We start from the raw sequence: 22700 nt of genomic DNA, 5'->3' as shown, positions 1-22700 counted from the left end.
TTGTATAATCTAGCAAGTGTAGTCATTGGACTTGTTTTAGGTCATATAGTTCTTTAGCCTTAATTTTGCATGCACTACTATAGGGTAAAGGAAGGGCAGTAGGATTGGGCCTTAGACTAAATATCAAGGTTTTAATCAAGTCTTCTGTTTGAGTAAAACTGAAAAATAACCTAAAACCAAACAAATATGCTGTTAAAAATGAACACTGCAGCCATGTTTCTGCAAGGAGATGCACTGAAGGGCATTTATAGAATGGCCATCTGAAATCCTGACTCAGAATTATCTTCTGACATGCAGTGAAATGTACCTGCAAGTGCATGGGTGTACGGATTGGAATGTGTGTGTATACATAAAGAGAATAACAATGTGACAAACTGATATGGAAAAATAATTCATTTTAAGTATATAGGGGGAAATGACTGAGTCAAAATCCAACATGGCGGAAACTGAACCTTTTCAGAAGCTGCACATGAACACATCGGGCACTGGGTATAATCTGGATGGGACACCTATATGGATGAGGCACATGGTAAACAATTGCAATAGAAATTTTAGAATCATGGGCACAATTTGGTGGGGGATAGGAGGGACATGTCCCCCCCACCTTTTCAACCGGGGGGGACAGAATATGGTATGTCCCCCACCTTCTGACGTGTGTACTTGAAACATGCTATGCCAGTCTTACGTGCAAAACCATGTCAGAATAGTATCTTTGTTTCTGCAAGTTTGTATTTTTAGCAGCATTGACTTGTTTACAACACCTGTTTGTCATATTCGAATTTTCTGGGACTGCATTTGCCCAGATTTGAAACCAAAAATAGTTGCCTCTGGGGACTAGTGTCTACACATAAGTATCAATGGACCATATGCTAATTTACTAAATTCTGAAAGTTAGAAAAGGAAACCAGAAAAGCTATCTGGGACCTCAGAAAGCCCATCTGCAATTATTGCTTGATCTCCAAAATCAGTCTATGCAAGCGAAATTATGTTCAGTATGAGTGTTATTAGTGCCACTTCGAAAATTAAATTCATAAGTAATTTATCCTAAACTTATGATCTGTTGTTTTTTCAAACTTATGCAAAAACAAATCTTGAGAAAAAAAAAGTATGCAATAGTTAATAATTATTAAGAGCCCGTTCTTTCATATTTATGAATACATTTTACCACATTGCAGTTTTTTTTTTTTTAATGAGAACTCAACCTATCGTTCTTTTTGAGTTCTACACATGGTAATACCTTATTTACACCAGGATGTTAATAAAACATAAAGACGTTTTGGTCTTCTCTGTTCTGGATGCTCAGAATGCATCTGAGCTTATCTAGAAACCGCTGGCTTCTGGAGGCCTAAAGCGGCCCCCAGACCCCCGGCCTATGGGCTTCGGCCCTGCGGGCCTCTCACTTTATTCCCCCCCCCAATTCCTAGTTCTAAATTACGCCCTTGTTTACAATCACCACAAATGCATGTCGCTTGTTATAAAATGCAAGCTCATGTTAAGTACACTGAGTTCATTTGAACTCTACTGCAGTTGCACCATAATGGCTAGCTCATTTTCTTTTTAACAGTTCTTTGATAAATTAAATTTTCTCAGACACACAAATGTGATGAGTGCTCAGCGGCTTAATTGCTAATAATGGTTAAATATAACTACAGTTATAAAATCTTGAATTTAAATCTTTAATTTCGAGCGGACACACACAGGTACGTTCTCCGTCTTCCAACCACGGGGCGGGGCTTCTTCCAGCGTATGAACTGATTGGCTTTCATGAATCAAAAGGATGCCCTGTCTCGTGAGCGAGAGTGGTAGGCTGTTCGGGCGATACCAAAAACTGAGGGAGAGAGGTTATTCTAATTTTATTCGCATCCTTATTAGTTATCGAACTAACCATATTATGGACACAAACAGACTTTTAAGACACTTCCATATTAATCGACATTGAGAAAATCGTAATGTTTTCCTATTTTCGTACGTGTGACGGTAAGCACTTATCGTTATTACCCCTCCCTGTACTGTTAATGGTGAAACTGTACCAAATAGAAGGCTGCGCTCCAGATAAATATTGGAATAAAAGCAGCCCATTTATTTTCCATATGACAAAATGTCGGTGGCATTTTCATCTTCGCGCCCCAGGAGTAAAGGGGAGGTGACACAGCAGACGATTCAAAAGGTAAAAGTATCGATATGTAGGAGCGTTCGTGATAAATCTTTTTTTTTTTTTCCGTGGATGCTAGCGCAGCCCAGAAAGTAGGCTGAATATCACAAGACATGGCAACTTTATAGGCAATTACAGGTGCGAAGCAGACAAAGCCGTCGCGGCGGCTTTGGTTATCATAAATAACATTTTTGTGAGCATTCGGCTTATTATAAATAAATACGCACCCCTGTTTATGCTTTTAATAAGCAAATTATGCGCCACACATTAGTTTAAATGTTCGTGCTGGACATCATAGTTGTGGACAGTGTGGAGGAAAGTCGTTGCTGTGATTTTTAGAATCTCGACTGAAATGCTTGTTTTTTTGGGGGGGGGGGATCAACTACTAACCCTATAAATTACACTGTACACCTGGTGTCCTAAATAAGGACTTTTCTTTGAGATGCTGCTTTAAATCTGCGGGGCTCCAAAAATAACACTGACCCTGAAAACGAGTTATTTTTGGTGGTTTGAAGTTCTTCACTTAGATCCATGAGGATTAGACAGACTTGATTTTTGTCATTTTGCCTCTGTGCATCACCACAATGCAGTTGAATTGAAACAATCAAGATGCCCCTCTACTAGAGGTGGGCGGATCAATCCTAATATCGATAATATCGATACCAACGCTGATTTTGATATTGAACGATCCTCGTGTAAAAAGATCGATACTCAAGCTTTTTTCTCTCCAGCACGCACTGACTGCTGTGCAAGCAGATTCATCAAAGTCTACTCTCCGTCTGTAATGCCGCGTTCACACCAGGCGCGATCAGACGCTACAAATTCGCGTGGGTCGCCAGGCGACGGACACGCCTCCTTCGCCCGGTGTGTCGCTCTGCTTGGGTGGACTTTCGCTGCGAAAATTCGCCCCGGTGCGTCATCAAATAGGAAGAGCTTCCATTCCGCTCGCCGGCTCCGGTTGTCAGTCAAGCTAACATGACGGACTTTGATCACACGGAGCGAGTTGCTGCAGGAGCTGTGTCTGGGTGACAGCCGCTTTCAGCGGTCCTTCCACCTCTGCGGGACCCAGTTTGAGGATCAACTGTCCCATTCGTTTGCGCACATGTAAATAAAAAAATAAATAAATAAATAAAATAAACTCCGCTGCTTGCTGCAGCTGGCTCTTCCCCCAAAAAAGTCTGTCATAATTGTGTTTAGAAACCAGTCACCATTTGTTTCATTATACATCTGTGTAGTTAATTAATAAAATATTCTCTACAAATGATTCGCTCGCGTGCGCACGTAAATAAAAAAAGAAAAGGAAAAAGCGCCGCTCCCGCTGCTGCAAGTAGGGCTGCTGCTCGCTCTAAAAACTCTGTCATAATTGTGTTTAGAAACCAGTCACCATTTGTTTTATTATACAGCTGTGTAGTTAATAAGTAAAATAATCTCCAGGACGATTCGCGCGCGCGCACGTAAAATAAAAATAAAAAGAAACTCCGCTCCCTGCTGCTGTGGTGCTGCTGTTCGCTACAAAAACTCTGTCATGATTGTGAAATAAAGGACAAAAAAGACATAAGTCCTGCTCACAGGCTGCTACCAGATACAGGACATGTTCACATCTTCAGTCAAACTCCAGACATCTCCACGTCACTACATATTCAGTCCCTGATTGGTCATCACGCCGCGACGAGACGAAAAAGTTCAGATTTTTGAACTATGGAGGAGGGCAACGCGACGTGACGCAATATCGCACCACAAACGCGCAAAACGCTCAAAATCGCTTCACTCGCATTGCTTCACTCGCGTCTATCGCGTCGCGCTGCACGGTTTGGCGCCAAAAGGCGTCCTTACATAGGGATTACATGGCAACCTTTGGCTGCAGTCGCGCACGTCGCGCCCGGTGTGAACGCGGCATAAGAGCAGCGCTGCGCTGTGTCACACAACACAGAGCAGCGCACCCTCCTCCCCTCTGGTCTTTTGTTGTTGCGTCATCACGTGGCTCAGCGGTGCCAGCCAACAGCCATGCAGGTAGGGTCAGCCTGGCCCGCCCACTCAGCGCTCTCCTCGAGTCAGCCCTCTACCTCAGGAGATTTTGTTTTAAGTTGTGTTGAGTGATTATTTTTTAAACAAAAATGTTGACTGTGATAATAAAGTATTTTGTTGTCACGTACAGTGTTTGGCGAAATTCTATCCTCGGTCTTTTGGATCCTATGGATCTATGAAGCTTAAATATGAAAAAGTATTGGTGTCGATATCAGTGATACTGGGTCTGTATTTACTTGGTATCGGATCAATACCAAAAGTCCCGGTATCGCCCACCTCTACCCTCTACTGTGCATTTCCAGCTTTAATTAAAAAATATCAGGCAAACTAAATATAATACAAAAAAAAAAAACTCTTTTACATCCAGGTTTCTTTAGGCAAATTAGGGGATTGATATGGAAACATTTCCACCATGGTGGATTAGTGGTTGTCACTGTTGCCTCACAGGAATAAAGTCATGGGATTTATTCCCACTTGTGGAGTTTGCATGTTCTTCCCATATTTGCATGAGTTTCCTCCAGGTGTTCCAGTTTCATCCCACATTTAAAGACATGCAGGTTAGGTGAATTGGAAATGTTATAACTGCCAAGGTCTCTCTTGCAAAAGAGATCTCGATCTCAATGGGACTAACCTGGTTCAATAAAGGTTACATTAAATTAGATTTCAGAGTTGCCATGGGTGTCTTGGTGGCTTCCCTCACTAGTCTCTTGCACACTCAAGTTTTTGAAAATTAATTACTCCAGACAGTTTCACCACCCAGCACCATACTGATTGTATTTCTGATGACTGATGTAAATGAAGTCAAAGACATGCTCAGTGATTTGGAAATAATCACATATCCATCACTTAATTTGTTGAAAGAAAACTTGCTGTAAAAGTGATGATTTGTGTTCATTCTCATTAGTTTGTCCAGTTACTTTTGGTCTCTGAAAATGGAGGGATTACAGGTAAAAATGACTGTAAATCCTAAGTGGTTAATACGGTATATTTGTAGAGCCATTTGAATTAAAGCTGAAAGCCGACGCTTCAATCCCATCTTGATTGTTTCCTTTCAAGTCCATTGTCTTGGTGTAAAGAGGAAAAATTACAATTATTGTGTCAGTGCCCAAATACATACATACACCCCTGTGTGTAGCTCTGACCAGAGATAACTGTTAATGGATGTTTTCTCTCCAATAGATGCTGGATGAAAATCATCATTTAATACAGTGTATAATGGACTACCAAAGCAAAGGCAAAACAGCTGAATGCACACAGTAAGTCTCCTTTTGTATTAACTCTGGATGGATTTGGAGCACATGATGACATTTCAAATAAATGTACACTTGTGTTTTGTTTTTAACAGATATCAGCAGATTCTGCACAGAAACCTTGTTTACTTGGCTACAATAGCAGATTCTAATCAGAACATGCAGTCCTTATTACCTGCGGTGAGTCTGTCAAAACCTTTAAGCGTCATGTGTGATTCAGTGAGCATAACTAAGCCTCACCACTAAGACATGAGTCCTTCTGAAAAAGAAAATGGAGATTGTAACCTTACCTTTGAGATCAACTTTATGAATTACTAGCTAAAGTTTTACTTCCCATGTATAGTTGTCAGAGGTTTACATGCATTTCATGGACATAAATGTTGTGGCAGTATAGGGCTGAATTCTTTGAACTCTTCTTTTTCTGGGGCAGCATAATACAACATATATTTTTCATTAAAAAACAGAATTTGGTGTACAGTTTTTAACTTTTGGGTTTTTTTTCTGAATATTGTATCTAAAATACAGATAGAGCACACAGTATATTTAGAAGAAAGCCCCTTACAGAGTTTCATCTTGACCACACACTTGTGGAAGCGAGTGGTGGGACTCTCTGGGCACCTCATCATTAGATTAAATTTTGATTCAGAGGACTGCAATTAGATTATAAAATAACGCAATCCTGGAATGCCCTTGAGCGATTGAGCATCACCTTCTTTAGACGGGTGGCAGAAGGCACACAGATGGCAGTGTTTAATGGATTTTGACCCAAAATGCATAGAACACTGCCATCTACTGGATGAGAGTGCAAATAGCATCCAACTGTCACACGGTCGCTATTCGTTGTGCTGAATCACATTTAAACAGAATTTTCAGTTTTGCAAATGCCTTGTTTTTACAAATTAAAAAATTTACATATTTACAAATACACATTTATTTGTAAAAACTAACGCACACGTTACAGTAATGTGTGTTTTTACAAATACCGGTAAATAACCAACCAACCAGTGATGCGGAGGCTCATTTTCCCACAATGCCTTTCGGCATATTTGAGTTTTAATACTCAAACCTTCAGAATTAGTGCATTACTTTAAAACTAAAAGATATTTGTGATATTTTCACTTTGTTAAAATGACAGAGTTGAAGTTAATATCAATAAACTGTCTGGAATTACTTTGGTTTTTAAATCAAACCATAAGTCAGATCTGCTTTGCTTTCTGCCACACATCTGGGGTAGTGTATGTTGAGTGTAAATGATTCTTATGATTTTTTTTTTTTTTTTTGTAGCAGTCTGGCAACCAGGCCCCTTCTGCAAGGGTACAGTTGAGCTCAGTTCCTCACAGCTGCCTGACTGTTGAGAAACACATAACAGACAGGAACTAACATGTATGACTTTAGGGTTTACAAACATTTTAACCGTTCAGCTTTATTAACTATACCAGCAAAAACACACCAGCAGACTGAAAGTTAGTGAAACTAAATTTAGCAGAAGCTAATTGGTCCGCTGATGTTTTTCAAAGTTAGCTGAAATGCTAATCTGCTAACAAAAAAGCTTTGCTAATTAGCAGATTAGCGGAACTGTGCCCACCACTGAAAATAAATAACATTTAAAAAAGAGCGCAAAGAAATGAGAGTGCAATACTGACATGATTTCCCTCTACCGAGAACCACACTAATGCTGTGTTCATACCGGACGCGACACGAGCAACAGCGGCGAGAGGTTGCCATGTAATCCATATGGAAGGACACGTTGTGGCACCACAAAAGTCCAAGCCATGCAATGCTACATGATGGACGTGAATAAAGCAACGCGAATAAAGCGATTTTGAGTGATTGGCGCGTTTGTGGCGCGATATCATGTTGCATCGCGTCGCGTTGCCCTCTTACCCAAGTTGAAAAATCTGAACTTTTCGTCTTTTCGCGCTGCGATGACCAATCAGGGACTGGATATGTAGTGACGTGGAGATGTCTGGAGTTTATACTTGATGTGGAGATGTCCTGTCTCTGGCAATCAGCCTGTGAACAGGACTTATGTCCCTTTTCCCCTTTATTTAACACAGTTAAATAGAGATTGAGGGGAGAGTGAGGAACTGCAGCAGCAGCCAGTTTTTTTTTCTTTGTTCACATGTGCGCGCACGAACGAATCGTCCGTGAAGATAATTTTATTAACTACACAGATGTATAATAAAACAAATGGCAACACAATTATGACAGAGTTGGAGGGGAGAGCGAGGAACTGCAGCAGCAGCCACTTTTTTTTTAAACTGTTCACATGTGCGCGAGCGAACGGGACAAGAGGTCCTCAGACTGGGTCGTGGAGAGATGGAAGTACCGCTGAAAGTGGCTGTCATCCAGACGCAGCACCTGCAGCAAAGGATGAAACTCCCTGAATTGGGAACGTCTCATGAGGATGTTGTGAACCCAGGGACGGCAACGCTGGTGACGTTTGTCAGCTTTCCACAACAAATAGAGCACAGCAACTTGGTCCGTGTGATCAAGGTCCAGCATGTCGACTTGATGGCGAGCGGAATGGACGTTCGCCTATTTGATGATGCATTGGGGCAAATTTTCACAGCGAAGGTTTCTGCCCAAGCAGAGCGAACCACCAGGTGATGGTGGTGCATCCATCACCAGGCGAGGGACGCGAATTTGTGGCGTCATGTGGCGTCTGGTGTGAACGCGGCTTAAGTGTACTTTAAAGTTCTTATTCTGGCAAGCTACATAACGTTATCTCTTAACTTCCTAGCCTCCCACTTCCAACATGACAATGGGTCCTGGAGGGATTGGTCCAAGTGGGGCTCATATTCCAAACAACCTCAATGATAACATGGCACCAGGACTACCCCCCTCATCAATGATGCAGAGCCAATTAAGTAACGGTAAAGACTAATGATATCTGGCTCATGTGAACATGATTTTATTTTAGTTTTGTTTGGTTTTGTGTGTGTGTGTGTGTGTGTGTGTGTGTGTGTGTGTGTGCACGCTCGCATGTGCGTGGATATGTGTGTGTGTTCCAACTTCCCCTTGTTGCTTATTGTCTGTCTACAAACCTTGTGTTTTGCTAGCTTTGCTGCATGCCATCTACAAATACTGGTCAGCCACATTACTTTTTTTTAATGCTTGGAAATACCTGCCATCTGAAAGAGGTCATATTGTGCAAAGTTATGTTTTTATTTATTTATGACAGCTATATATGGTTTAGGTTTCATGGCACATGTCCTGAAAGTCCAGTCATTTTATCTATGGATGTAGGAAACACCTTGCAATAAGCAAAACTTTGACTTGTAATGGTTAGTTTTCAATTTCTGGGATGTGTCTGTTTCAGCAGTGACACTGTTGTGCTCGTCTTCTCTGCTGAGATGGGACATTGTGAATAATTGTTTAATAATAATAATAATAATAATAATTGTTTTGGTTTAAAACAGGCACAGAAACAGACTTTCTTGTACGCCTTGTTCACTGGCCTGGAGGGTCCTCAGCTAAACATAAGTCACGTTGCATACGCTATGTTTGCCTAAGAGCAGCCAGGTGGCTAAGTGGTTAGCACTGCTGCCTCACAGCAAGAAGGTCCCAGGTTTGCTTCCGACGTGGTCCTTTATGTGTGGCGTTCACATGCTGTGTTTGCATGAGTTTCTTCTGGGTGCTTCTTTCCACTTCCAAAGACATGCTGGTTAGGTGAACCAGTAATACAAAATTAACTGTAGGTGTGAGTGTGAATGTGTTTGTCTGTCTATGGTTGTGTTCCAGTTCAGGGTCTGCACCCTTCTAAGGTGCCTCATCCCACAAAACTATTCAGGCTTCAACCCTTCAGACACAGCAGAGATGGGAACAAACCACTTTGAAATTAAACGATCTATCTCACGGAGAATTTTGTTATTGTGTGATTAGTTTTCCCCACCCTTGCCACTTGTCGCCTGGCAACCTTGACGGCTGTATATGCCAAGCTAGCAGAGTGGGCATAACTCTTACTTACTATAAATACAACCCCAATTCCAATTAAGTTGGGACGTTGTGTAAAATGTAAATAAAAACAGAATGCAATAATTTGCAAATCCTCTTCAACCTATATTCAATTGAATTCACCACAAAGACAAGATATTTAATGTTCAAACTGATAAACCTTATTGTTTTTGTGCAAGTATTTGCTCATTTTGAAATGGATGCCTGCAACACGTTTCAAAAAAGCTGGGACAGTGTCATGTTTACCACTGTGTTACATCACCTTTCCTTCTAACAACACTCAATAAGCGTTTGGGAACTGAGGACTCTAATTGTTGAAGCTTTGTAGGTGGAATTTTTTCCCATTCTTGCTTGATGTACGACTTCAGTTGTTCTTCAGTCCGGGGTCTCCATTGTAATATTTTGCGCTTTATAATGCGCCACACATTTTCAGTGGGTGACAGGTCTGGATTGCAGGCACGCCAGTCTAGTACCCGCACCCTTTTACTACAAAGCCACGCTGTTGTAACACGTGCAGAATGTGTCTTGGCATTGTCTTGCTGAAATAAGCAGGGACGTCCCTGAAAAAGATGTTGCTTGGATGGCAGCATGTGTTGCTCCAAAACCTGGATGGACCTTTCAGCATTGATGGTGCCATCAAAGATGTGCAAGTTGCCCATGTCATGGGCACTAACACACCCCCATACCATACCAGATGCTAGCTTTTTAACTTTGCGCTGGTAACAATCTGGATGGTCTTTTTCCTCTTTTGTCCAGAGGACACGATGATCCATGATTTCCAAAAACGTTTTGTAATGTGGACTCATCAGACCTCAGCACACTTTTACACTTTGCATCTGTCCATTTCAAATGAGCTCGGCCCAGAGAAGTCGACAGCATTTCTGGATGTTGTTGATGTATGGCTTTCACTTTGCATGGTAGAGTTTTTTAACTTGCACTTGTAGATGTAGCGACGAACTGTGTTAACTGACAATGGTTGTCTGAAGTGTTCCTGAGCCCACGCGGTAAGATCCTTTACACAATGATGTCAGTTTTTAATGCCTTGCCGCCTGAAGGATCGAAGATCACGGGCATTCAGTGTTGGTTTTCAGCCTTGCCGCTTATGTGTAGAAAGTTCTCCAGATTCTGATTATATTATGGACTGTAGATGATAGAATCCCTACATCCCTTGCAATTGAACGTTGGGAAACATTGTTCTTAAACTGCTGGACTATTTTTCACGCAGTTGTTCACAAAGAGGTGATCCTCGCCCCATCTTTGCTTGTGAACGGCTGAGACTTTTGAGGATGCTCCTTTTATACCCAAGATCATGACACTCACAATTAGTGTCCTCAGTTACCAAACGCTTATTGAATGTTGTTAGAAGGAAATGAAGGTGATGTAACACAGTAGTAAACATATCACTGTCCCAGCTTTTTTGAAACGTGTTGCAGGCATCCATTCAAAATGAGCAAATACTTACTAAAACAACAAACTAAAACAATAAAGTTTATCCATTTGAACATTAAATATCTTGTCTTTGTAGTGTATTCAATTGAATATAGGTTGAAGAGGATTTCCAAATCATTGTATTCTGTTTTCATTTACATTTTACACAATGTCCCAAGTTCATTGGAATTGGGGTTGTATTACTTCTTTACGGCTGTACATGTGGAACCTAAAGCATCCTTTTGTCTATTAAAAAGACAGAAGCACACCATCCCTGGCAGCACAGTGGCATAGTGGATGGCACCGTTGCCTCACAGTAAGAAAGCCCTGGGATCACTTCCAGCGTGGTCCTTTCTGCGTGGCGTTTGCATGTTCTCCCCGTGTCTGCATGGGTTTCCTCCCACAATCAAAAACATGCTTATTCAGGGTTTGCAGCAGCGTCTCTACATCTGGAGTTGGTCCCCGGGCACTGGACTATGGCTGCTCACTGTTCCTAGTGGTAGGATTGTGTCTAAATATAATTAGGATGGGTTAAATGCAGAGATCAAATTTTGTTATATGTATTATAAAGGCCTTTCTGCTTCCTTCTTTGAAAAAGTTTACCAACTGTTTTGTCTTACAAAATAATTGAGCAGTGACTCACGGGATCATTTGGGCCACACAAGTTACACCTGTTGTATCCTTTGTTTTCAGAGGAAACAAGGCTGCACATGTTGGCCACCTCACAGACAGCTGAGTTGCACCACTTATAACGCAAACGGCCGACGATTACAGCCTTCAAAACAAACCAAAACATACAGCCTCTGAATTGGGACACAGCGTACACTACTAGTCAAACGTTTTGGAGACACGTTTGAGTGGTACTGTATATATTGGCCTCCCTCTCTAGCTGCCACCTTATTGTGGTGGGGGAGTTTGCGTACCCAGATGATCCTAGGAGCTATGTTGTCGGGGGCGTTGTGCTCCCTGTAGGGTCTCCTACGGGTCCTAGGTGACGGGTCAGACTAAGGGCAGTTCAGAACCTCCATGACCAGTAAAAAATCAAGGGCCGAGACACCGCCCGGTATGGCGGAGCCGCCCGGGCTCAGCCCGAAAGAGCAACGTGGGCCCACCCTTCTGTGGGTTTACCACCTGCAGAGGGGGCCATGGGGGTCGGGTGCAGAGAGGATTGGGTGGCGGTCGAGGGCGGGTGGCCCGGTGGCCCGGTCCATGCTCACAGCCCCTGGCTGTTGGGACGTGGAATGTCACCTCGCTAGGGGGGAAGGAGCCTGAGCTTGTGCGGGAGGTTGAGAGATACCGACTAGAGATAGTCGGGTTCACCTCCACGCACAGCTTGGGCTCTGGTACCCAACTCCTGGAGAGGAGCTGGACGCTTCATTTTTCTGGCGTTGCCCAGGGGAGAGGCGGAGAGCTGGGGTCGCATTGCTTATTGCTCGCCAGCTCAGTCGCCATGTGTTGGAGTTCACTCCGGTGAACGAGAGGGTCGCGTCCCTACGCCTTCGGGTCGGGGACAGGTCTCTCACCGTTGTCTCGGCCTACGGGCCGAGCAGCAGTGCCGAGTACCCTGGAGTCCCTGGGAGGGGTACTAGATAGCGCTACGACTGGGGACTTGTTCTCCTGGGGATTTCAACGCCCATGTGGGCCGTGACAGTGAGACCTGGAGGGGGGTGATCGGGAAGTACGGCCTCCCAGATCTGAACCCGAGTGGTGTTCAGTTGTTGGACTTCTGTGCTAGTCACAGTTTGTCCATCACGAACACCATGTTCGAGCACAAGGGTGTCCATAAGTGCACGTGGCACCAGGACACCCTGAGCTGGAGGTCGAAGATCGACTTTGTAGTCGTATCATCTGACCTTCGGCCACGTGTCTCGGACACTCGAGTGAAGAGAGGGGCAGAGCTGTCGACCGATCACCACCTGGTGGTGAGTTGGATCCGCTGGGAGGGGAGGAAGCCGGTCAGACCTGGCAGGCCCAAACGTATCGTGAGGGTCTGCTGGGAACGACTGGCAGAACCCTCTGTCAGCGAGGTCTTCAACTCCCACCTCCGGGAGAGCTTCTCCCAGATCCCAGGGGAGGTTGGAGACATGGAGTCCGAGTGGACCATGTTCTCCACCTCCATTGTCGATTCGGCCGCTCGTAGCTGTGGTCACAAGGTCTCTGGTGCCTGTTGCGGCGGCAATCCCCGAACCTGGTGGTGGACACCGGAAGTAAGGGATGCTGTCAAGCTGAAGAAGGAGTCCTACTCATCTTTGTTGGTAGGTGGGACCCCAGAGGCAGCTGACAGGTACCGGCAGGCCAAGCGTGCCGCAGCCCGTGCGGTCACAGAGGCAAAAACTCGGGTCTGGGAGGAGTTCGGGGAGGCCATGGAGGAGGACTATCGGTCGGCCTTGAAGAGATTCTGGCAAACCGTCCGACGCCTCAGGAGGCGGAAGCAGCTCTCCACCAGCACTGTTTACGGTTCGGGTGGGGAGCTGTTGACCCTGACTAGGGATGTTGTCGGGCAGTGGAAGGAGTACTTCGAGGATCTCCTCAATCCCATCGTCACGTCTTCCGAAGAGGAAGCAGAAACTGGGGACTCGGAGGCAGACTCATGCATTACCCAGGCCGCAGTCACCGAGGTGGTTAGAAAGCTCCTCGGTGGCAAGGCTCCTGGGGTGGATGAAATCTGTCCTGAGTACCTTAAGTCTCTGGATGTTGTGGGACTGTCTTGGCTGACACGCCTCTGCAACATCGCGTGGCGATTGGGGACAGTGCCTCTGGATTGGCAGACCGGGGTGGTGGTCCCTCTGTTTAAGAAGGGGGGCCGGAGGGTGTGTTCCAACTATAGGGGGATCACACTCCTCAGCCTCCCCGGTAAGGTCTATTCCAGAATACTGAAGAGGAGAATTCAACCGATGGTCGAACCTCAAATTCAGGAGGTGCAGTGTGGTTTTCGTCCTGGTCGCGGCACACTGGACCAGCTCTACACGCTCCATTGGGTGCTCAAGGGTTCATGGGAGTTCGCCCAACCAGTCCACATGTGTTTTGTGGATCTGGAGAAGGCGTTCGACCGTGTCCCTCGGGGCACCCTGTGGGGAGTGCTCCGGGAGTACGGGGTCCGGGGTCCTTTGCTAAGGGCTATTCGGTCCCTGTATGATCGCAGCAGGAGCTTGGTTCGCATTGCCGGTAGTAAGTCAAACCTGTTTCCAGTGCACGTTGGCCTCCGCCAGGGCTGCCCTTTGTCACCGGTTCTGTTCATTATTTTTATGGACAGAATTTCTAGGCGCTGCCAGGGTGTAGAGGAGGTCTGGTTTGGGAACCACAGAATCTCATCTCTTCTGTTTGCGGACGATGTGGTTCTGTTGGCTTCGTCAAATTAGGACCTTCAGCATGCACTGGGGCAGTTTGCAGCCGAGTGTGAGGCATCCGGGATGAAAATCAGCACCTCCAAATCCGAGGCCATGGTTCTCGACCGGAAAAAGGTGCTTTGCCCTCTTCACGTCGTTGGAGTGTCCTTGCCTCAAGTGGAAGAATTTAAGTATCTCGGAGTCTTGTTCACGAGTGAGGGACGGATGGATCGTGAGATCAATAGACAGATCGGTGCCGCATCTGCAGTGATGCAGTCGCTGTATCGGACCATCGTAGTGAAGAGAGAGCTGAGTAGGGGGGCAAAGCTCTCGATTTACCAATCAATCTACATTCCGATCCTCACCTATGGTCATGAGATTTGGCTCATGACTGAAAGAACGAGATTGCGAGTACAAGCGGCCGAGATGAATTTCCTTCGCAGGGTGGCTAGGCACTCCCTTAGAGATAGGGTGAGGAGCTCGGAGTCGAGCTGCTGCTCCTCCACGTCGAAAGGAGTCAGTTGAGGTGGCTCGGGCATCTTTTCCGGATGCCCCCTGGACGCCTTGATGGAGAGGTGTTCCGGGCACGTCCCATTGGGAGGAGGCCCCCGGGGAAGACCCAGGACACGCTGGAGGGACTACATCTCTCAGCTTGCTTGGGAATGCCTTGGGGTTCCCCCGGAGGAGCTGGGGGAGGTGTGTGTGGATCGGGAGGTCTGGGCGGCTTTGCTTGAGCTGCTGCCCCCGCGACCCAACTCCGGATAAAGCGGAAGAAAATGGATGGATGGATGGATGGATGTATAAATTGGCACTATGAAAGACTGGTGGCCTGTCCAGGGTGTACCCCGCCTCTCGCCCATTAGCTGCTGTGAAAGGTTCCAGCCCCCCTGTGACCCGTAATTAGAATAAGTGGATCCAGAAAATGAATAAATGTCAGCATAAAATTGACATCCTTATGAGAAAAAAATTATTTTAATGGCTTCCATATTTTAAATAATCTCTAATACTTCCATCTTAGTCTCCAGCACAACAGAGCTCGTTCCTGCTACACAAACTGTTGGAGAGGTTTTGTATACATGAACGCAGAACTGCCATCATTATATAAATGAAGTTGTATTGTAATGTGTAAAACCATGTCCATCTCACCTCTCTCACTTTGTCTCCAAATTGTCCTACTTGTAATATGCTCAGTGCTTGCATTTATAGTACAATCTGTAAAAACCACAAATTGCAGTGATGTTTGTGATGATGGGGTTCAATCTGGGTCCACTGACATGATTTCAGTACGGTTTTTATCAGCTTCCAACACTCGGATGTGAATGTGCTAATGTGATCTGAGAATTAATGTTTCTTCGCATAATCATCTCTGTCTGTGGAGTGTCTTTGTTAAAAAGACACTTCATTGGAAAAGGTGCATTGTATGACCTCTTTGAATCAATTGTACGACTTTTTTATACTTCCCTAATGTTCTGACATTATCATCACTCATTATTTTAACCCCTGAGCAACCAAGCGAGCTTCCAGTAAAGATGAACTGAATGTGGTCCAATTACCTGATATGGTAACACATAAGACTGTGTGCTGGCTGCCCTGACTGTGCGTGTGTGTCGTCAGGCCCCAGCCATGCCCCCATGCATCAGCAGTCCAGTCAGGTGCAGGCAGTTAATCCCCCCAGCAACTATGGTGGCTCTGCTTCAGCCTCTGGCTACAGCCACGCTGCACCCTCCTCCCAGGGCAGCATGATCCAGGGTGCTGGGCCTGGATATGGCTCTTCCTCCTCATCCTCTTCTTCTGCCAGGAACCTCAACATACAGTCCAACCAAGGTGAGCCAGGTATAGGAGAGCCCAGTCATAAGAAGCATTCATTCTAAAGTTTGTGTAGGAATAAAAGGACATTAAGACTTCAGAGCACACAGAAGCAATAAATCTTAACAAGATGTCTTGTTTTTTTTTTTTTGTTTTTTTTTTGTGGTTTTTTTTTTATTCTGTATGATACCAGATTGGGAATATGAAGTGGAAGGAGTTTGAGTGATAATGTTCAGGTGACTGTCCTCAAATAAGAGAACCAAATTTTAGTTGAATGTGTATGTAAGAGGGACTCAAAAAATGCAACATTTCTCTTATAAATCTCTAAATTCCTTTTTAGCAGCACAACCATCAAAATGAGCAAACTCATTCAGTTCATCAAGACGTGTCCTGCATCCTCCCTTCTTCTATGTCAGGCTTCCCCCCGCCCAAACCCCACAATCTGTTACCTCCAAACTGAGATGCCGCCCTCATCTCCCTGAATGTTCTTATGCAGTTACTGTCTCTGTGCTTCACTGGCTTTTTTTTTTTTTTTTTAAATCAACAGATTCTGGAAAGCATCTCAACAAATCGATGTTTCTTTAGGAGAAACGTGACTGCTATGGCCTGCTCTTGCTCTGTTTCATTGACATGAAAATGCTTATGAACCTTTGATTCAATACTGACAGTGTTGGGAATGCTTTTGAATACTGATGCAGACATGAAGGATTGCAGTGATTTCTAACTTATAAGATCTCTTGTTGCATAATTTTGTTCACTTCTCAGTTTCCATGATGCACCAACAGTCAACTACTCCACACTACTCCTCAGCCCAGGCTGGGGGCCAACACTATCAGGGACAGCAGGCCATGGGCATGATGGGTCCAGGCAGTCAAGGAAACACTATGATGTCTCAGAGGTCAATGGGATCCTACCGCTCTTCACAGCAAGGTAGGTATTGGGATTTCTTCATGCTGCTGTGTGGAGCTTGTGTTTGCAAACTAAAGATCTTATTGTTCTAATTGGATGGTGTGGTTCTAACAAAGAAAATTTAATCTGTTGTGTCTTGGTGTCTTTTGTTTTTTTAACATAATGATTAAAATGTTATGGTCAAAGTATTTCCCTGGCATTGTGGTATGGTCTGTTCACTTGGAAGACCCCAAATAAAGATGAATATTATAGTTATGTTAATTTGACTTTCCCAGTTGCTTTCCTCTGAGGTACACTGGAGGTGTATCATTTTTGTCACATTAGTTCCTGTCCATGTAAATCACTTAACATGTGCTTTGTCAGCATGGGTCTAATAATAGTTTCATGCTGTCTTGTTGTGTCCTTTGAAGAGTGTAGACTAGGCACATTAGCTCAGACATTTTAAAAAGACTGAATACACTTTCCAGAATGGAATACACTAATTAAGAAGCCTTTTCTACTACAATTATCCTTGAATGACTAGGTAAGTGGTGTCCAAAGTAAAGGGCTAAGTGGGTGCAGGTTTTCTTTGCAGCCACTGTCTCCAGAAAGTTGATTTCTCTGATGAACTCAGGCTCATCCTCAAAGTGATGTTAATCAGTGAAATCACTTACTGGAGACAGTGGCTGCAAAGAAAACCTGCACCATCTTGGCCCTTTCTGGAATACTTTGGACACCACTGGACTAGAGTCATTACTTTGAGACTGGACTGTTATGGAATTTTTGTGTCCTTGGTTAAGTTGTGTGTCTCTACCCTGATTAGTTATAGGACTGTTGCTATGGCTGCTCCATTAACTGTGGCTCCATACTCAGAATAAGCATTATCAGATTTATTGGGATTGTCTTACTGCAGAAAAGTGTTTTTATGGCACTGGCAGTCTTTGTACTAGGAAATGTTTGGACCAGTTATGGTTTGAAAATATTAGACAGTGGATGTGTTTTTTAGTGAATCCTATAGATTTTGTCACTTTTTAAAATTTGTAAGATAAAATGTCAAGAGAAAGTGTAAAGCTCGGTTCTCACTTGTACTGATATGCATCCTGTAATGGTCATAGTTTGGAACTTTATCTCTACTTTGGAAAACCTTAAAAGGTTTGGGAAGGTGTCACCAATGCACTGGGATAATTTGTCATTGAACTGTGGTCTTGGCAATGCTGCAGGTATTCTAAAGCCCATTAATGGAAATGGACAGAGCAAAAGGATTAGTTACATCTTTAAATATTCTGTCTGTTGGCTAATGCATCAGTCTCCTGTGGAGTTGGGGTAGTAATGGACAGATGACATCTCATTTCCATAGAGTTTTGCACTGAGCAGAATTTTTTTTTTTTTTCTGGTTTACAGACAAATATGCTGCATTTGAGCAGAGTTTCATGCTCTGGAAGCATGAAGTTATGTTTCTCACATGGACAGCTCCGCTGCCTCTCCTGTGAGTGAATGAGTGAGTGAGTGAGTGAGAGAGAGAGAAACATGAATGTATGGAATCGGTTCCTCGTACATTTGGCACACATCACATTGGTTTAAAAAAAACACTGACATTCTAAGTCATCAAATCCCACACTAGATCACGTTGGGCAACTGTGTCTGTCACACGCTGGCTTGTCGTGATTGCAGATGATGACCTTCCAGGTTGTATATCTGTGAAAATAAGAACAGGGCTGAAGAATGGAATCTGGACTTTCTGCATACCACTTTTAAACAGATATCTGATAATTGGCCTTCCTAATCCTTATCTCCCCTGAATGTTTCTCTCTCATTGTGTTTCATGTAATTAGTAACTGTTATCAGTCCAGTTTAATTAGTGTTTCTAAAATTGGGTTTGACCTATATCGTTAGGTTCCGTTTTCAGAAAAGGGGCCTGGATAAAGTGTGTAAGGCATTTTCTGTTAAAACCAGACAACAGATTCATTCTATTATATAACCTGCTGAATTAAAAAATTCCTGTTGCCAAGTTGTTTCTTTACTCCTTCACCAACTAATTTGCATAAAACAACATGGCCACCCATTTTATCAAATTTTCTAAAGGTTTGCTTGTATTGGCTCTATAAAATGAAACAAAACTTTTTTTCCATGTATTTCAATTTTCAATCAATTTATTCATTTTATATAGCGGCAAATGACAACAGAGTCGCCTCAAGGTGCTTCACACAAAACAATTCAGAAAAAAAAAAAGAAATTAAAAGATCAAAAAGAGCACAGAAAAAAGTAAAAAGCATGGTAACATAATATGCCAGTATGCTAGCTATTTGAAAGGGAAAATAAGTGCATCTTATGTCTGGACTTGAAAGTCTACACAGAATCTGACTGCTTTATTGATGCAGGGAGATCATTCCACAGAACAGGGGCATGATAAGAGAAAGCTATATGACCCGCAGACATTTTATTCACCCCAGGGACACAAAGTAGTCCTGCATCCAGCGAACGCAAACATCCAGGCCAGTACGTAGGATCTGCTTTTATTTTTACCCAATTAAACTGATGCTAGCATAAAACAATATGGCCGCCGAAGGTATCAAATTTTCCAAAAGTTTGAATTTATTGCTTCAGAAAAGAAGTTGAAACTTCTGTTTCCATGTATTTTTGACATGCTGAATTCAAAAATTGCAGTTGGCAAGCTGTATTGCTACACTTTCACCCTTAATTTGCATAAAACGGCAAGTCCACCCATTTAGTCTGCTTGTATGTGTTCCAGAAATCATATGAAAAATTTCAAGTATTTTTGTGAGATTAACTGCAAAATAACTATATTAAAGCTGTACATGTAATCCTTTATCCCCAATTTGCATAATCATGATTAGTATTTTCAACACTGTTATGCCGCTGAAAATCACATAATGATATTTTCACAACTGACTAAGATCTTTTCATTTTAAGGTCATAGAGTAGCTAGTGATGTCATATTTTCCAAGGCAATAATTGCTGTCAGTTTTATGCAAGCAGGAAAATTAAAATAAATCCAAACATATGCGTATTTTAGACTGACAGTCAAATCAATTTTATTTATATAGCGCCAAATCACAACAAACAGTTGCCCCAAGGCACTTTATATTGTAAGGCAAAAGCCATACAGTCATTACAGAAAAACCCCAACGGTCAAAACGACCCCCTATGTGCAAGCACTTGGCGACAGTGGGAAGGAAAAACTCCCTTTTAACAGGAAGAAACCTCCAGCAGAACCAGGCTCAGGGAGGGGCAGTCTTCTGCTGGGACTGGTTGGGGCTGAGGGGAGAGAATCAGGAAAAAGACATGCTGTGGAAGAGAGCAGAGATCAATCACTATTGATTAAATGCAGAGTGGTGCATACAGAGCAAAAAGAGGTGAATAAAAAGAAACACTCAGTGCATCATGGGAACCCCCCCAGCAGTCTAAGTCTATAGCAGCATAACTAAGGGATGGTTCAGGGTCACCTGATCCAACCCTAACTATAAGCTTTAGCAAAAAGGAAAGTTTTAAGCTTAATCTTAAAAGTAGAGAGGGTGTCTGTCTCCCTGATCCGAATTGGGAGCAGGTTCCACAGGAGAGGAGCCTGAAAGCTGAAGGCTCTGCCTCCCATTCTACTCTTACAAACCCTAGGAACTACAAGTAAGCCTGCAGTCTGAGAGTGAAGTGCTCTATTGGGGTGATATGGTACTATGAGGTCCCTAAGATAAGATGGGACCTGATTATTCAAAACCTTATAAGTAAGAAGAAGAATTTTAAAATCTATTCTGGAATTAACAGGGAGCCAATGAAGAGAAGCCAATATGGGTGAAATATGCTCTCTCCTTCTACTCCCCGTCAGTACTCTAGCTGCAGCAGTTTGAATTAACTGAAGGCTTTTCAGGGAACTTTTAGGACAACCTGATAATAATGAATTACAGTAGTCCAGCCTAGAAGAAATAAATGCATGAATTAGCTTTTCAGCATCACTCTCAAACAAGACCTTTCTAATTTTAGAGATACTGCGCAAATGCAAAAAAGCAGTCCTACATATTTGCTTAATATGCGCATTGAAGGACATATCCTGATCAAAAATGACTCCAAGATTTCTCACAGTATTACTGGAGGTCAGGGTAATGCCATCCAGAGTAAGGATCTGGTTAGACACCATGTTTCTAAGATTTGTGGGGCCAAGTACAATAACTTCAGTTTTATCTGAATTTAAAAGCAGGAAATTAGAAGTCATCCATGTCTTTATGTCTGAAAGACATTCCTGCAGTTTAACTCATTGGTGTGTGTCCTCTGGCTTCATGGATAGATAAAGCTGGGTATCATCTGCGTAACAATGAAAATTTAAGCATTGCTTTCTAATAATACTGCCTAAGGGAAGCATGTATAAAGTGAATAAAATCGGTCCTAGCACAGAACCTTGTGGAACTCCATAATTAACCTTAGTCCGTGAAGAAGACTCCCCATTTAAATTGTAATCTATTAGATAAATATGATTCAAACCACTGCAGCGCAGTGCCTTTAATACCTATGGCATGCTCTAATCTCTGTAATAAAATTTTATGGTCAACAGGATCAAAAGCTGCACTGAGGTCTAACAGGACGAGCACAGAGATGAGTCCACTGTCTGAGGCCATAAGAAAATCATTTGTAACCTTCACTAATGCTGTTTCTGTACTATGATGAATTCTGAAACCTGACTGAAACTCTTCAAATAGACCATTCCTCTGCAGATGATCAGTTAGCTGTTTTACAACTACCCTTTCAAGAATTTTTGAGAGAAAAGGAAGGTTGGAGATTGGCCTATAATTAGCTAAGATAGCTGGGTCAAGTGATGGCTTTTTAAGTAATGGTTTAATTACTTCCACCTTAAAGCCTGTGGTTCATAGCCAACTAATAAAGATAGATTGATCATATTTAAGATCGAAGCATTAACTAATGGTAGGGCTTCCTTGAGCAGCCTGGTAGGAATGGGGTCTAATAGACATGTTGATGGTTTGGAGGAAGTGACTAATGAAAGTAACTCAGACAGAACAATCAGAGAGAAAGAGTCTAACCAAATACCAGCATTACTGAAAGCAGCCAAACATAAAGATATGTCTTTGGGATGGTTATGAATAATTTTTTCTCTAATAGTTAAAATTTTATTTGCAAAGAAAGTCATGAAGTCATTACTAGTTAAAGTTAAAGGAATACTCGGCTCAGTAGAGCTCTGACTCTTTGTCAGCCTGGCTACAGTGCTGAAAAGAAACCTGGGGTTGTTCTTATTTTCTTCAATTAGTGATGAATAGTATATGTAATATATGTCCTAGCTTTACGGAGGGCTTTTTTTTATAGAGCAACAGACTCTTTTTCCAGGCTAAATGAAGATCTTCTAAATTAGTGAGACGCCATTTCCTCTCCAGCTTACAGGTTATCTGCTTTAAGCTGCGAGTTTGTGAGTTATACCACGGAGTCAGGCACTTCTGATTTAAGGCTCTCTTTTCAGAGGAGCTACAGCATCCAAAGCTGTGCTCAATGAGGATGTAAAGCTATTGACGAGATAATCTATCTCACTCACAGAGTTTAGGTAGCTCCTCTGCACTGTGTTGGTATATGGCATTGAAGAACATAACAAAGAAGGAATCATATCCTTAAACCTAGTTACAGCGCTTTCAGAAAGACTTCTACTGTAATGAAACTTATTCCCCACTGCTGGGAAATCCATTAAAGTAAATGTAAATGTTATTAAGAAATGATCACACAAAAAGGGGTTTTCAGGAAATACTGTTAAGTCTTCAATTTCTATGCCATATGTCAGAACAAGATCTAAAGTGTGGTTAAAGTTGTGGGTGGGCTCATTTACATTTTGAGCGAAGCCAACTGAGTCTAATAATAGATAAA

The 22700-nt window shown here is 43.0% G+C and overlaps 1 protein-coding gene and 1 long non-coding RNA gene across 6 annotated transcripts in view; one reads left to right on the top strand and one right to left on the bottom strand.

Annotated features, from left to right (window-relative positions):
* The first annotated feature begins 2028 nt into the window (after positions 1–2028).
* LOC117512650 (calcium-responsive transactivator-like) overlaps positions 2029–22700 on the top strand; it is a 30789-nt gene continuing 10117 nt past the window's right edge. The window contains exons 1-6 of one of the 5 annotated variants that reach the window (XM_034172801.1): positions 2029–2167; positions 5357–5433; positions 5523–5607; positions 8171–8297; positions 15753–15962; positions 16710–16874. In XM_034172801.1, coding sequence (XP_034028692.1) covers positions 2099–2167; positions 5357–5433; positions 5523–5607; positions 8171–8297; positions 15753–15962; positions 16710–16874 — 733 coding nt within the window. In that variant the 5' untranslated portion in view covers positions 2029–2098. Of the gene's footprint in view, positions 2168–5356; positions 5434–5522; positions 5608–8170; positions 8304–15752; positions 15963–16709; positions 16875–22700 lie in introns of all 5 variants that reach the window. The other 4 variants (XM_034172802.1, XM_034172799.1, XM_034172804.1 and 1 more) reach the window with 4 other exon arrangements.
* On the bottom strand, positions 7057–22175 carry LOC117512651. Its single transcript, XR_004561348.1, has 3 exons — positions 22165–22175; positions 8119–8320; positions 7057–7102 (listed from the first exon to the last, which is right to left on the bottom strand). It is a non-coding gene; the product is annotated as an uncharacterized LOC117512651 (long non-coding RNA).

Source organism: Thalassophryne amazonica, chromosome 6 (assembly GCF_902500255.1).
Source record: "Thalassophryne amazonica chromosome 6, fThaAma1.1, whole genome shotgun sequence".
NCBI lineage: Eukaryota > Metazoa > Chordata > Actinopteri > Batrachoidiformes > Batrachoididae > Thalassophryne > Thalassophryne amazonica.
Note: the sequence above shows the minus strand (reverse complement) of the source record. Positions and strands in the feature narration are given on the sequence as shown.